Source organism: Sapajus apella, unplaced genomic scaffold (assembly GCF_009761245.1).
Source record: "Sapajus apella isolate SASKATOON/1434 unplaced genomic scaffold, GSC_monkey_1.0 scaffold34, whole genome shotgun sequence".
In the NCBI taxonomy this organism is placed as follows: Eukaryota; Metazoa; Chordata; class Mammalia; order Primates; family Cebidae; genus Sapajus; species Sapajus apella.
In genome coordinates this window covers 7,698,381-7,711,015 of record NW_022436974.1, presented here as the reverse complement: position 1 = coordinate 7,711,015, position 12,635 = coordinate 7,698,381, and the positions used below count along the sequence as shown (strand labels likewise).

Sequence of the window (12,635 nt, the reverse complement as noted above, 5' to 3'; positions counted from 1 at the left end):
CTGCTTCTCCCCCTGTCAGGCTATAGAGGGGCTGTTGCCACGTGGTATCTGACCCTCGAAAGGAGGCTCCAGGCTCTGCTTAAGGTGGGGACATGGGAGGCTGGGTTGAAGCATCACTGTCCTAGAATAAAGCCAATACACACCTCACAATGCATGCACAACCGCATTGTAGCATTTAACTTAAAAAAAAAAGCAGACTTCACCTGAGACCCGGACCGTATCTTCTCTTTTGGTCCTGGAGGTTTCCCCCTCATCTGGTCCTTAAGCATTAGATAGGGAGTGGGTATACCTGAGTTTATAACTCAGCTCTGTGACGCGCCACTGAGCCTCAGTTTCCCCACAGCTAAATCAAGGAGGGTGTTCACACTGGTGGACTTTTTCAGACATCAGACCCTGTAGACAGCACCAGCCTCGTGCCTGGGCCCTTGTTTGTGCTCAGCATTCAGTGGCTATGATTACCCAGGTGTGGAGAATGCCATCTTTCAGCATGTTTCACACCTCAATTGTGTAACTGAACACCACAGAATGCATTTTATTCTATTCCATTAAAAAATGCTTTCAGTGTTTTCATTTCCTTAGCATCAGTAAAACTTCAGTGGTTTCAGCTACTTCTCTTTCAGAGAGAGAACATATTATAAAAACAAAGAAATATACTCCTTTTCCAGCATTTTTATCATCTTTGGAACTCTCCCAAGAATCCTATCCAAGTTTCCAGTCTCTCCTTAGCCGAAAAGTATAGTCTTGCAAATATTATCACTGCTGAGAACACTTGTAGAATATTTCACAGGACAGCGATTCCTGTGTGCTAAGGGAGGCTGTTTGGTGGGTTATGCAGGGACTTTCTTGGCTTTGTTCATATATTTAAATTCTTGGGTCTCCAAAGCCATACTTTGTCTCTGCATCCTGCCTGCTGGATCTGCTCTCCAGCAGGGACCCTCGCTCCTGCGGGCTGTGCGAGGACACTGTCAGAAAAGCCACCAGGTGACTGAGCTGATGCTTGGCTAACAGCGAAGGGGCAGGTAGAGCTAGAGAACAGAACATAGGAGGGCGGTGCAGAGAGCGTCTTCAGAGGACAAACGATAAAAGATAAATATAAAAAGATAAAAGAATAAACAATAAAATCATAAGACTTCCTCTGTCCCAGGCACAATGCCAAGCATTTTTTTTTTCCATGAACTTTCTCTTCATTTTTCCCAATCCCATAATAAAAACTTCCTTTACAGAGGGGGAAACTTACAGAGTTTGAGTCATTTTCTCCAGGGCAGTCAGCCAGTGAGTAGCAGAGCTGAGAGCTCAACCCAGCAACTTATTGAAGAGCCCGGATCTTGCCTTTGAGGGGGTTTCTGTTTCTCTGAGGAAGCACACTCCGTCAGAACCCACAGGAGGCCTGCAGAGCTGGGTGAGACAGATGCTATTTAATGGGAGCCACGTGGAGTTCTGCTCCTACACCTGAGCCTAGTAGAAACCAGGCTGGGTAATAAGTGGGCGGGACATGGAACTCCTCTCAGCCTCACAGTCTCAGGGGTAGGAGGGAGCAGGAGCACCTGGAGACTCCTGCCTTGAAAGTGAGTGTGAAGCGAGTGCTGGAAGGGGCAGCATCTTTCCTCCTTTTAGCTAACAGACCTGACTCTTTAAAACTATTTGAGGCCATGGCTGAGTGTGAAACTGGTGCTCTGGAGAGAAACAGCCTTAGATTTAGGCTTGAGAATGGGCTCTGAAGAGGGGGCTGGGCTCTTCCTCCCCAGGATGTTTGAGGATCTTAGCTCAGGGTAGGCTAGAAGTTTCCAATTTCACCATGATGGGTCCAGATCAGGCTCATGCCAGACCTAGGGGGCTGGGGGAGCCATGGGCTCCTGGGTCACCAAACTGAGGGGTCCTGTTTCCTAAGTGGTTGGGAGCTTGAGGCCCAGGACCCCTCTGCCTTTTGCTGTGTTTTGTCTCTCTTTCCTCTACCTCCCATTACCACCACCACCCAGAACAGAGTTGAAAATACAGTACTCAAGGAACACCAAAGGAAGGGCCATCCTCCTCACTCCTGTGGTGGGGATCAGGCTTTGAGTGTGGAAGGTTCCTCCTGCCTGACTTAAGCCTGGGCATGCCCCTGGCTCTACTGGGGCAGCAAGGATCTACTTTGTCAGGCCTCCAAGGATTATTCACCTGCCCTAACTTTCCATGATGCTGCCTCCAACAGAAGGTTCTAGGAACAGCCAGAGTGTTGCAGTCACTTGAGGAAGATTGAAGCCAATCCTGCTTTTTCAGTGCCTGCTGTGATGGAGGGGGTAGAGTGGGGTATCCTTTCCATGGAGTGTGCAGCATGGGTGTCTCTGCAACAGGCCATGGCATGGTGGTGGCTGCTCCTGCTAGAGCTGTGGACAATCATGCCCACCTGGCCTGGGGACGAGCTGCTCAACATCTGCATGGATACCAAACACCACAAGGGAAAGCCTGGCCCAGAAGACAAGCTCTACGATGAGGTACAGAGGCCAGACCTGCAGACGGGACAGGGAAGGTCAGGGAAGGGACATAAATGCCAAGGTAGTCTCTGGACCTCATCAACCCTGATCATTTGGTTCCTGGGGTTGGGATTTGAGCAAAAGCAACTAGATGGAAATAGCCTATGCCTTTTTGAAACCATAGCGCCAAGTGATTCAAAGTTCCCATTTCTGACTGCTCCAGCCACTGGGAAAGCAGGGGCAGATGGTGATCCCAGAGGTCCATTGCTGACCAGCATAGATGAAACAAGCCTTCCTGCCAACACGTCCTGGGGAAGCATATGACTTAAGTGACCTCTCCCCAAGTTCCTAAAGGCAATTGCCAGGGATGTGGGGGGAAGAACACAGCTGGTATGCAACCCCAGATTCCCCTGCGTCTTGCTGAGGCTCTTCTACCTGTTTTGCCCTGAAATGCTTCTGCTGCCTCTCAGGAGCTGAGAGCCTAGAAGTTGTGTTCCTAGAGGGCTGCAGCAGCCTGCGTAAGAAAGTCAGTGTGCAGGCGCCTCTGCTTTCTGGGTAAATATCGAGAGATTATCAGGGTTCCTCTTACGTAGGGGCTTGCCAGCTAAAGGCATCCCACTTGCTCAGGCCTTCTCCTAAGGGACATTTTCATTCCACCGCCCTTCATCCCTAGACACTCAGTGATCCTTGCCCCTTATGCCTGGGCCTTTTGTTTCTTCCTCTGGCTTCAGTGCATCCCCTGGAAGGACAATGCCTGCTGCACATTCAGGACAAGCTGGGAAGCCCACCTAGATGTGTCTCCACTCTACAACTTCAGCCTGTTTCACTGTGGACTGCTGATGCCTGGCTGTCGGAAGCACTTCATCCAGGCCATCTGCTTCTATGAGTGCTCCCCAAACCTGGGGCCCTGGATCCGGCCAGTGGGTAGCCTGGGGTGGGAGGTAGGAGGCAGATCTGTGCAATGCCGTGTTATTATGCTAACAGCCAGCGCTTTCATCCAATCTTGTGCTGAAGCCTCCAAGATGCTAGTAAGAAGAGCAGGTATTATCTCCCTGCGGACAAGAGCAGAGCCAGAGGCCCCTGCTGGAGAACCACATGGGGGAGGCTGTTCCGACAACAGTGGAATGAGGGGCTATCACCAAGGGAAGCTTGGTGGAGTTAGATGATCCCAAGTTTCAGTCTCATGTTCCTTACCTACCAGCTGTACAGCCCAGGACAAACTATTAAATCTCTTAGCCTCATTGGTATTATTTGTAAAATAGTACTTAGAGACTGTATAAAAGATGATGTACACATGGTGCCTGGCACAAATACCACTGTAGCTATTAGTCATCTTCACTTATCTGCTATTAATGTTCGGATCTCCGCTATGACTACATGCAGGCGGCCCCAAGTGGGCAGGGAGAGCGAGTTGTGAACGCACCGCTGTGCCAGGAGGACTGTAGGGAGTGGTGGGAAGACTGTCGCACATCTTACACCTGCAAGTCCAACTGGCGTGGCGGCTGGGACTGGAGTCAGGGTGAGTGGTGCTGACAAGGCCTTGGGTGGGGGGAGCAGGCTCCTTGGTGGCCCCCACAAGGGGGTAAATGCAAAGGCTAGGGATGAGGGAGTAGGAGGTAAGCTGTCCCTCCTCCATCTCCTGCAGGGAAGAACCGCTGCCCCAAAGGGGCCCAGTGCCTCCCTTTCTCCCATTACTTCCCCACCCCAGCTGACCTGTGTGAGAAGACTTGGAGCAATTCCTTCAAGGCCAGCCCTGAGCGACGGAACAGCGGGAGGTGTCTCCAGAAGTGGTTTGAGCCTGCTCAGGGCAACCCCAACGTGGCCGTGGCCCACCTCTTTGCCAGCCCTGCCCCATCCTGGGAACTGTCCTACGCCCTCATTGTCTGCTCCCAGTTGCTGCCTTTCCTTTCCTGAGAGCCTTCCTACTCCCTCCCATACTCCTGCACATCCACCAAATATGGGTCAGGCCAGGCCATGGCCACCTCTTTCCTCAGGCCTTCCCCTAAAAGCAGTGGCACAGGCTAGGGACTGCAGTCCCACCTAGTCCCCAGCCCGTGCCACTGCTCCTAGGGAAGGGCCTGAGGAAGGAAGTGACCACTGAGGCTTCAGCGGCTGGTGCCTGAGCCCTGTACATTTGGTCTGAGGCCCCTTCCACTGCTCTGCTCTGCCGTAGCTGGCCTGGGAGGCAGCTGGGGGCTGGGAGTGGCAAGGTGACTGGCCCCCACCTGCCTTGAGGGATGGGAGCTTTCAAGGGGCTCGAGGATCTTCCTGTCCAGTGCACGCCCACCCCTTTCTGTGACAGCTGATAGTGGCAGCCCTGGCCTCCCGTCCTCCAGTGGTGTCTCCAATAAATCAGCGGTTGACCTCTCCTCTGCTTGACTTCCTGTCTTAGCTTTATGGGCAGGGACCCAACATGCACACAGCGGGAGTCAGTTTGCCTGCTGCACCGAAGTCTCAAAGTTAGGTTGTTACTTGCCTCACAATTATTAACTTCTTAATATCTGCTGCACATCCTCACAACACCTCTCTGATGGGAGTACTTTCAATGCCCCCTTTTTTTCAATAAGTGACACTCCATACAAAGGACCTAAAGGCAGGGCAAGGGATGGGGCCACCGGGCACATCAGCTCTATTTTGGCTACCAAAATTGAAGCAGCTACGTTGACTGCTTCCAGGCTTCCCTCTTTCCTTTTAACCCATTCATTTTACCCCCAGAATCACAGCACACTGGTCTAAAATTTTGGAAACCCAAGTTCTAATCTGGCCTTTCTGCTTTCTATGTGACTTTGGGCAACTCCTGTGATCTTCATTAAGATTGCCTTGGTTTCTCTCTCTGCTGAAGGGAATGAGTTAGTTGGATTTAGCTTATGAAAAAGAAGGAAGAAAAAGGAAAAAGCTAGCAACCAGTTTTCCAGGAGATAGTGCATGCTCCTCAGTGTGCCACGACCTCCAGAAGGGAGCGTTAGAATTGAACTGGGGGCAGGGCCCTGACCTCACACCTCGGCTGTAAGTGGACCAGCAGCCGACCTACCCACCCAGCACCTTCCAGAGCCTGGAGCCAGGCGACTTCCCAGCACTAGTTAATGCTTTCCCCACAACATTTTCTTTGACAAAGAGAAGGTTCTAGCTTGGCTGCACTTGATGTGACTGGCTTTTCTAACAACTGCTCATTCTTGCCAGGCACCAGCCAGCCCCGCTCATTGGTTAAACTCAGCCTCCATTCCTTCTGCACCGACCTCACAGGCTCATCTACTGAGCAGACCTTGTCTCAGGAGAGGCACTAGAGTCACAAAACCAACAAAGAGAGTCCTGCTAAGCACGGCCCTTAGCGTCCAGAGTAGAAGACAGATGACAGCTGAAGGTGGAAGATGATGTTCATAGGAAGTCTGAAAGAAAGGAGCTGGGTGGGGGTTCCTGAGAAAGCCTCACAAAGGGGTGAGTGAGGCAGGAGCCCCAGAGAAGGAGGGTAGCTCACTGAGAACAGAAGGGAAGTGCTAGTCAGAACCCAGTGAAGGCCCCAAGGTATGAGCCATATGAAGCAGGACCTTCAATTGCTCTTAAATTAATCAATAATTTATGACTTCAAAAGTACATATAAATGTATCAAAAAATCTTTTAAAGAGCTTAAGAAATTTAAAATCTCTTAAAAATTGAAAACTGAGGTATCTGTGGCTGTGTGCTTGATAATAAAGCAGAGAGGTTAATGCCCTTTTTAAAGTGTTTATAAAGAATGGCCAAAGGAAGGTCAACATTGGAGTAGACAAAACAAGAGTAGTCAGGAAGCCCTAATAATTTCATACTTACCCATCACTTACCACGCACCCAGGATCTCTGGGAAGTATGTAATATATGTTGGCTCATTTGATCCTCACAAAAGCCTTGTTATCCTCGTTGTATTATAATATTTTCCTCATTTATTATTATTCTCCTTTTTCAGATTGGGACATAAATATAAGTAGGTTTGAAACCAGCTAAGTCTGAACCCACAGTTCCAGCTCACGGGCTTACACTGAGCAGCCTGGTCTGTAGTTGAGTGGAACTGAAGTGGATTTGGGAGTGGGTGGAGAGAGGGGGGGATGGCTTGTGGCAAGTCACAGTCAGGAAAGAGACTGAGTTCTACTCCTTCATGTGATTAGGAGTCATAACCTATGGGTCACATTTGACAGTTTAAACAGGCTTCCAAATTAACCCACCTGGGGAAGGTCTTGTGATTCATGGTGACATCCTGTCCCTGAGAAAGAATCTTATTATGAGTTTCCAAATTGTTGACATAGTGATTAATGTGTAGCCTACCGACATTGAAAAGGGTGCTGATTTATATCTACATATTAAAGTTTTATTGTCTTCCACATAGATATTTTAGCCTGTATGTTGTGATCTGTATCCAATGGCTGTAAGCTACTGTACCCTCCAATTAAAAAGGTCAACTTTGTTATGAGAAGTCCCCTCCCATCTCCTAAACTTTCCGATAAAAAGCCTTTCCACATGTAACAGACTCCAGAAGACTTCCAACTTTGTTAGTGTGTCTTCCTGGGTCAATACTGGCTTCCAATAAATCTTTACAAATTATTTCTGCTTCCAATAAACCTTTACAAATTATTACAGATAGCCTTAATTTTGGTCAACAGGAGGAGTGATGGGTTTTAAGCAATGGGGTAGAACTGTCAGATTTGCAGTTACATTGTATGTTTTAATCAGAGTGATCCATGCACGTGGCTCACACACATAGGCTGAAGGATTTCTAATGCAAAGCAATAGAGTGGCTGCCAGCTCACCTGTTTACCAGGCTCTTACCCAGGGAGCACCCCTTCTAACCATTCCTGGATTCAGCCATGAAAAAGTTACAAAATGTGGCTGACCTTTTCTGTCACACATTCAGACTTTTTGCTCTCAGCTCTGCTTGAATTTCTCAACATAATCTTCCAATCTTTTAAATTCTGGCAATCCACTTCTAATTTCCAGGAGACTTTTTTATTTCCTTGTTTTTCACAGCTTGCTGTTTTTTGATTCATGGATGTAATATCTTCTCAAACCTCACTGAAGATCTAATTAGAATGTTTTTAAGCTTGTTTTGAGTCTCTGAATGACCTGTTTCCTCCAAGGCCAATCTGTTCTGTTTTTTTTTTGATGTTCTGCATACTGCTGGTTCTCTCTGAGTCTGGTGGCTTTGGCTGTCGTATTAAACAGTGAGGAGCTGGGATGATTTTTATAGTGAGCTAGTACAGGTTTCCTCCATGGTTGTATGTAAGGGTCTTCATTTCCCCTAAATAGTAGCCCTACTGGAGACTTCTGGGTATGTGGGAGGAGCTTGTTGAGAGAAAGACCTTGCTTCAGAGTGTGAAAATTAACAAAGGCCACTGAAATAAGAACAAGCAAAGGCTATTTGTTCAGAGCTTGCAAGGGAAGTCATCACTTGCATATTGCCAGAGACTCAAGGCAGGGAGGAGAGTGGGAAAGATTTAGAGCGGATAAAAGGGAAAGCTTTGGCCAGGTGCTGTGGCTCCTATAATCCCAGCACTTTGGGAGACTGCGGTGGGCACATCACCTGCGATCAGGAGTTTGAGACCATCCTGGCCAACATAGTGAAACCCTGTCTCTACTAAAAATACAAAAAATTAGCTGGGCATGGTGGTGGGCACCTGTAAGCCCAGCTACTCAGAAGGCTGAGGCAGGAGAATCGCTTGAACCCAGGAGGCAGAGGTTGCAGTGAGCCGAAATTGCACCACTGCACTCCAGTCTGGGCAACAGTGCAAGACTCCATCTCAAAAAAAAAAGGATGTCTTTGGATCTGCTAGGCTCAGAGGCTGTGTGGGCAGGGGCAAGCTATAGACAGGTTAACTAGAAATGGCCATCCTATGTGTTTGGTTCAGAGAATATATTTAGCTTTTTCTGATTGGTCCTAAGTTGGAAGTGGAGCCAAAAATAAGAAAGCTGGATATTATTAATAAATTCTTGGCCATGTTGGGTCAATTGTGATAGGGGTTATTCTTTGGCTCCCTGGACTGGGTCTTCCTGAAGCCTTTACTGAGTGCAGTTAGTAGGTTGGCTTCTTGGGCTACTTGTGGGTCAGAATCCTGTTTTATATACAGCTACCCATTGTTCATTTGTAGATTCAGTCTTTCAATCCCAGGGATAAAAAAATTAGGGAACCTAACAGTTACTAATCAACTCCTGGCTGTTTGGGTCTGTTGCAGAGCTGATTGTTTGGCTTCCTGGGCCAGTTGCTAGAGAGTTAGTTCTGACATCCTACAAGTCTGATTTACAAGATAGTAGGATGGCTTCTGGGCTGGTTACTATAGATATTGGGTTAGAGCTCTGTTGTTATATGTGGTCTGGCCATTGTCCAGCTGTATATTTAGTCTCTCAAGACCAAGTTAGCAGGTGCTATGTTGGGGTATGGAGCCTTGCATGCCAGAATAGGAATGGTTCTCTCTGGGATGCTAACAACCATATGTGAAATTTCAGCACTATCCAATTAGCTGGGTGTGGTGGCATGCACCTGTAGTCCCAGCTACTTAAGGGGCTGAGGCAGGAGGACTGCTTGAGCCCAGGAGATTGGGGCTGCGATAAGCCAAGATTATACTACCACACTCCGGCCTGGGAGATAGAGTGAGACCCTGTCTCAATACACAAAAACAAAAACAAAACCCAACTTCAGCACTATCCAGAATTTTATTTAATTTTTTAGAGAAGGTTCTAATACCCTAGGGGCTAAAGTTGGCTTGCCTGAGCACTAGATTTGGGCAGGCGATATGGGGGGCGTATAGAGACTTTCTTGCTCTGCCCTCAATGCCTGACAACTCTGAGCCCAGAGCCTCTCAGAGTTTCTGCCTGATGGATTAGCTACTTTGTCCACTACAGCTGCTGCCTCCAATTTCTCTGGCCTCCTTCTTTCCTTTGATGTGCTCTCATGTGCTTCCTGTCTTCTAAATATTTGTTCAAATCCCTAGTTCACTGATTGTTTCCTTCACATGCTCTTGATAAAGGAACATGGAAATAATGATTTTAGTGGAATCCCAGGTGTTCACTCCACTCTCTGTAACCAAAAGCTGTAGATATATTAAAGACTCAATGATTGTTTAAAGATTAGATGAAAAGAAAGGGAAATGGAAGACAAGAAGGATGAGAACAATGCATAGAATGAATTTGCAGGAAAGAAATGAAATCAGAAGGCAGGTGCTAGAAACCTAATTGTGAGCAACTTTCTGTGAGGCATGAAGCCAAGCTACAGTAGAGGCAGTGGACATGAGAGGAGCAGATTTGGGAACCATGAAGATAGAACCAATAGAAGCTTAGAGCGTATTTTTGCATAAAGTGCCACAAAATAGGTATGAGCTGTTAGGGAGGGAGAACTAGCACAAAGAAACCAACAGCCTTGGAAAACTCAACTCTGATGCTTCCATTTCTAAGAGGAACTTTCCCCACCCTGGACTGTACTAGGTCTTGGTAGGAGGGAGCTACTGGAGGTCGTTCCTTCTCCTGGAGGCAACCCAGCCACTTTTGATGATGTGGGAACATAAAACCCTATTCAAGTCCTTCCTCAGAGACAATGGGAAGTCCTGGGTGGCAGATGAAAAACAAAAACAAAATGGCCCTCTTGTATGCTGCTCTTGCTTTAAGATTTTTTCTGAGTAATTGTCCTCAGTAAGATCCCTTACCGAGAGCAGCAGTTGCTGCAGTCTGACAGTCATGCACAGAAATCTTGCTCCCAGACCACCTCTGCTGCCTGCTGGAGAAGCGCTAAGCACCCGTGCCATTCCTCTCCACCTCACCCCCACTGACCTCTTCCACAAAAAGGACCGCTTCCTTAGGTGCTACCCAATGTCCTGTTGCTTTTGCTGTTGGAAGACCCAGAAATGAAGATTATTTTGGTGTTCCAGGCTGGTGTTGGAAGCTAAGCTACAAGGATGCAAAGGCATAAGAATGATACAGTGGACTTTGGAGACTAGGGGGTAAGGAGTATGGGTCAGATCACTTTCTCCAGCTCCAGCCCTTGAGATAACTTGAGTATCCAGTCCCTACTTGCATCCCCAGGAGACACTTTTCCTGCCAGCAACCCCAGTCGCCCATTTTCTGTTTTCCCTCCTACTCTGTTTTCCTTACATCCATCCTCAGATTTACTCTCCCACAGAATCATAAACAACTTTCAATAGTGCTTTTGCTACAAATGAACCAAATAGAAACATCTGGAGAAGGAGAGAGGTCTTTGCAGTGAGGAGGAGCCGATGATGGGCTCCGAGATGCTGGCAGGATGTCAGCAAGGAATTGTCCATCAGACAGTTGACCCACAGGGCAGGAGAGAGGTCTGGGCTACAGATAAGAATCCTGGACTCACTTTCCTAGAAGAGTGGAAGTAGATGAGTTCTCTAAGGAAAATAAAGAGAGAAAAAGGAAAAGCTTATCTCTCTGACTCACCTACAGTCTAGGAAGTAACAGGGAATGGAGCTAGTAAAGAGTCAGGGATGTAGAAGCCAGGCAGAAAGAGGATGGAAGGGAGCTGCATCTCTGAGGGGCAGTGTCAAATTTTAATTAATATTTTCCAGCCACATATTAATTAATTCATAATTATTTCATTTTTATTCTATACTGGACAATGCTGGTCCTTGGAATTGAAACACTGAATATACAAATGAACAATGACCAGGCAATATATAAAACAGGACTCTGACCCACAACCGGTAACAGCCAGCCCAGGAAACAAACCTACTATCCACAGTATCCATTCCAGGAAGCCAAAGAATAGCCCCTATAACAATTGACCCAAAGGGATCAGGAATTGATTAATAACTTCCAGCTTTCCTATTTTCAGCTCCTGCATTTAACTTAGGACCAGCTGGAGAAAGCTAAATATGCCCCCTCACCAATCACATGGAATGCCCTGCTTCTAGTTAGCTGCTGACATAGTTTGGATATTTGCCTCCACCCAAAGTCTCATGTTGAACTGTGATCCCCAATGCTGGAGGTGGGGCCTGGTGGGAGGTGTTTAGATCATGGAGGCAGATTCCTTGCAAATTGGTGCTGTCTTCGTGATAATGAGTTCTCATGAGATTTGGTCATTTGAAAGTGTGTGGCAGCTCCACCTTTCCACCCCCAAGTCTCTCTCTCTCTTGCTGTTACTTTTGTCACACAATGTGCTTATTCTCCCTCTGCCTTCTGCCGTGACTGGAAGTTTTCTGAGGCCTCCCCAAAAGTAGATGCTGCAATGCTTCCTGTACAGCCTGCAGAACTGCGAACCAATTAAACCTATTTATATACATAAGATATATAATAGATAATAGATTTAATAAAGATATAATCATTTAAAATATTAGTTGACATTAATATTAAAATAATAGGTAAAAATATATTTAACCAATATGTATAATACATAAAATACATATTACCCAGTCTTAGGTATTTCTTTATAGCAATGCAAGAACAGACTAACACAACTGTTTACAGCTTTTCCCTGCCCACAGCCTTCCATCCAGACAGACCTGAAGCCTTCCCTTTTATTCAATCTAAGACTTTCCCACTCAGCTGCCTGCCTTGAGTCTCTGGCAAAATGTAAGTGATGATGGCTGACTCCCTTGCAAGCTCTGAATAGCCTTTGCTTGTTCTCATATGGGTGGTCTTCATTTATTTCCACAAGATAGAATAGCAAATAAAGCAAACATCGTTTCTGGCCCTGAGGAGTTTATATTGTACTAAGGAATGCATTAACAATATAAGCAGATGGTTAAAACGCAAAGAACTACAAATGAGATGATTCTTAGGAAAGAAGCATACAAGGACCAATAGAAGGTTGAAGAGGTAGCTAATTTAGATGAGGCGGATACATGAAAGGAATAGGTGGCCAGAGAGAACATTTTGAAGATTGGGGCTCATGTTTGTAGGATAAATGGAAAGTGCTGGTGAGATGTTTAAAACAGGGCAGAAGACCTAAGGGTGTGATTTCAAGGGGTTTAGGTGACCCAGTATTAATGCAAAGATTTTTGGAGGTGGGATACTTTTTCCAGTGAGATGGGAGAAGAAATAAAATGTTAAAAAGTGATTTCAGAATTTAAATGCTTCAAATGTAACTTTTAACTCAATTAATTTTGAAGCTTGCCACCTGCTGGGAGTTTAAAAGCCCATATCTGTGGGCCAGTGGGAACACTCTGGCTGCAGTGCGTCACATGGGCAGCTGCTCCTCACGTCCAG

At 46.8% G+C, this 12,635-nt stretch overlaps 1 protein-coding gene across 1 annotated transcript; it reads left to right on the top strand.

The window, feature by feature from the left end:
- The first annotated feature begins 608 nt into the window (after positions 1-608).
- IZUMO1R (IZUMO1 receptor, JUNO) lies at positions 609-4,826 on the top strand. Its single transcript, XM_032295757.1, has 5 exons — positions 609-1,399; positions 2,334-2,474; positions 3,185-3,394; positions 3,837-3,972; positions 4,099-4,826. Exons 2-5 carry the CDS (start codon positions 2,337-2,339, stop codon positions 4,365-4,367), a joined length of 753 nt encoding a protein of 250 aa, XP_032151648.1. The 5' UTR covers positions 609-1,399; positions 2,334-2,336; the 3' UTR covers positions 4,368-4,826.
- The last annotated feature ends 7,809 nt before the right edge of the window (positions 4,827-12,635 follow it).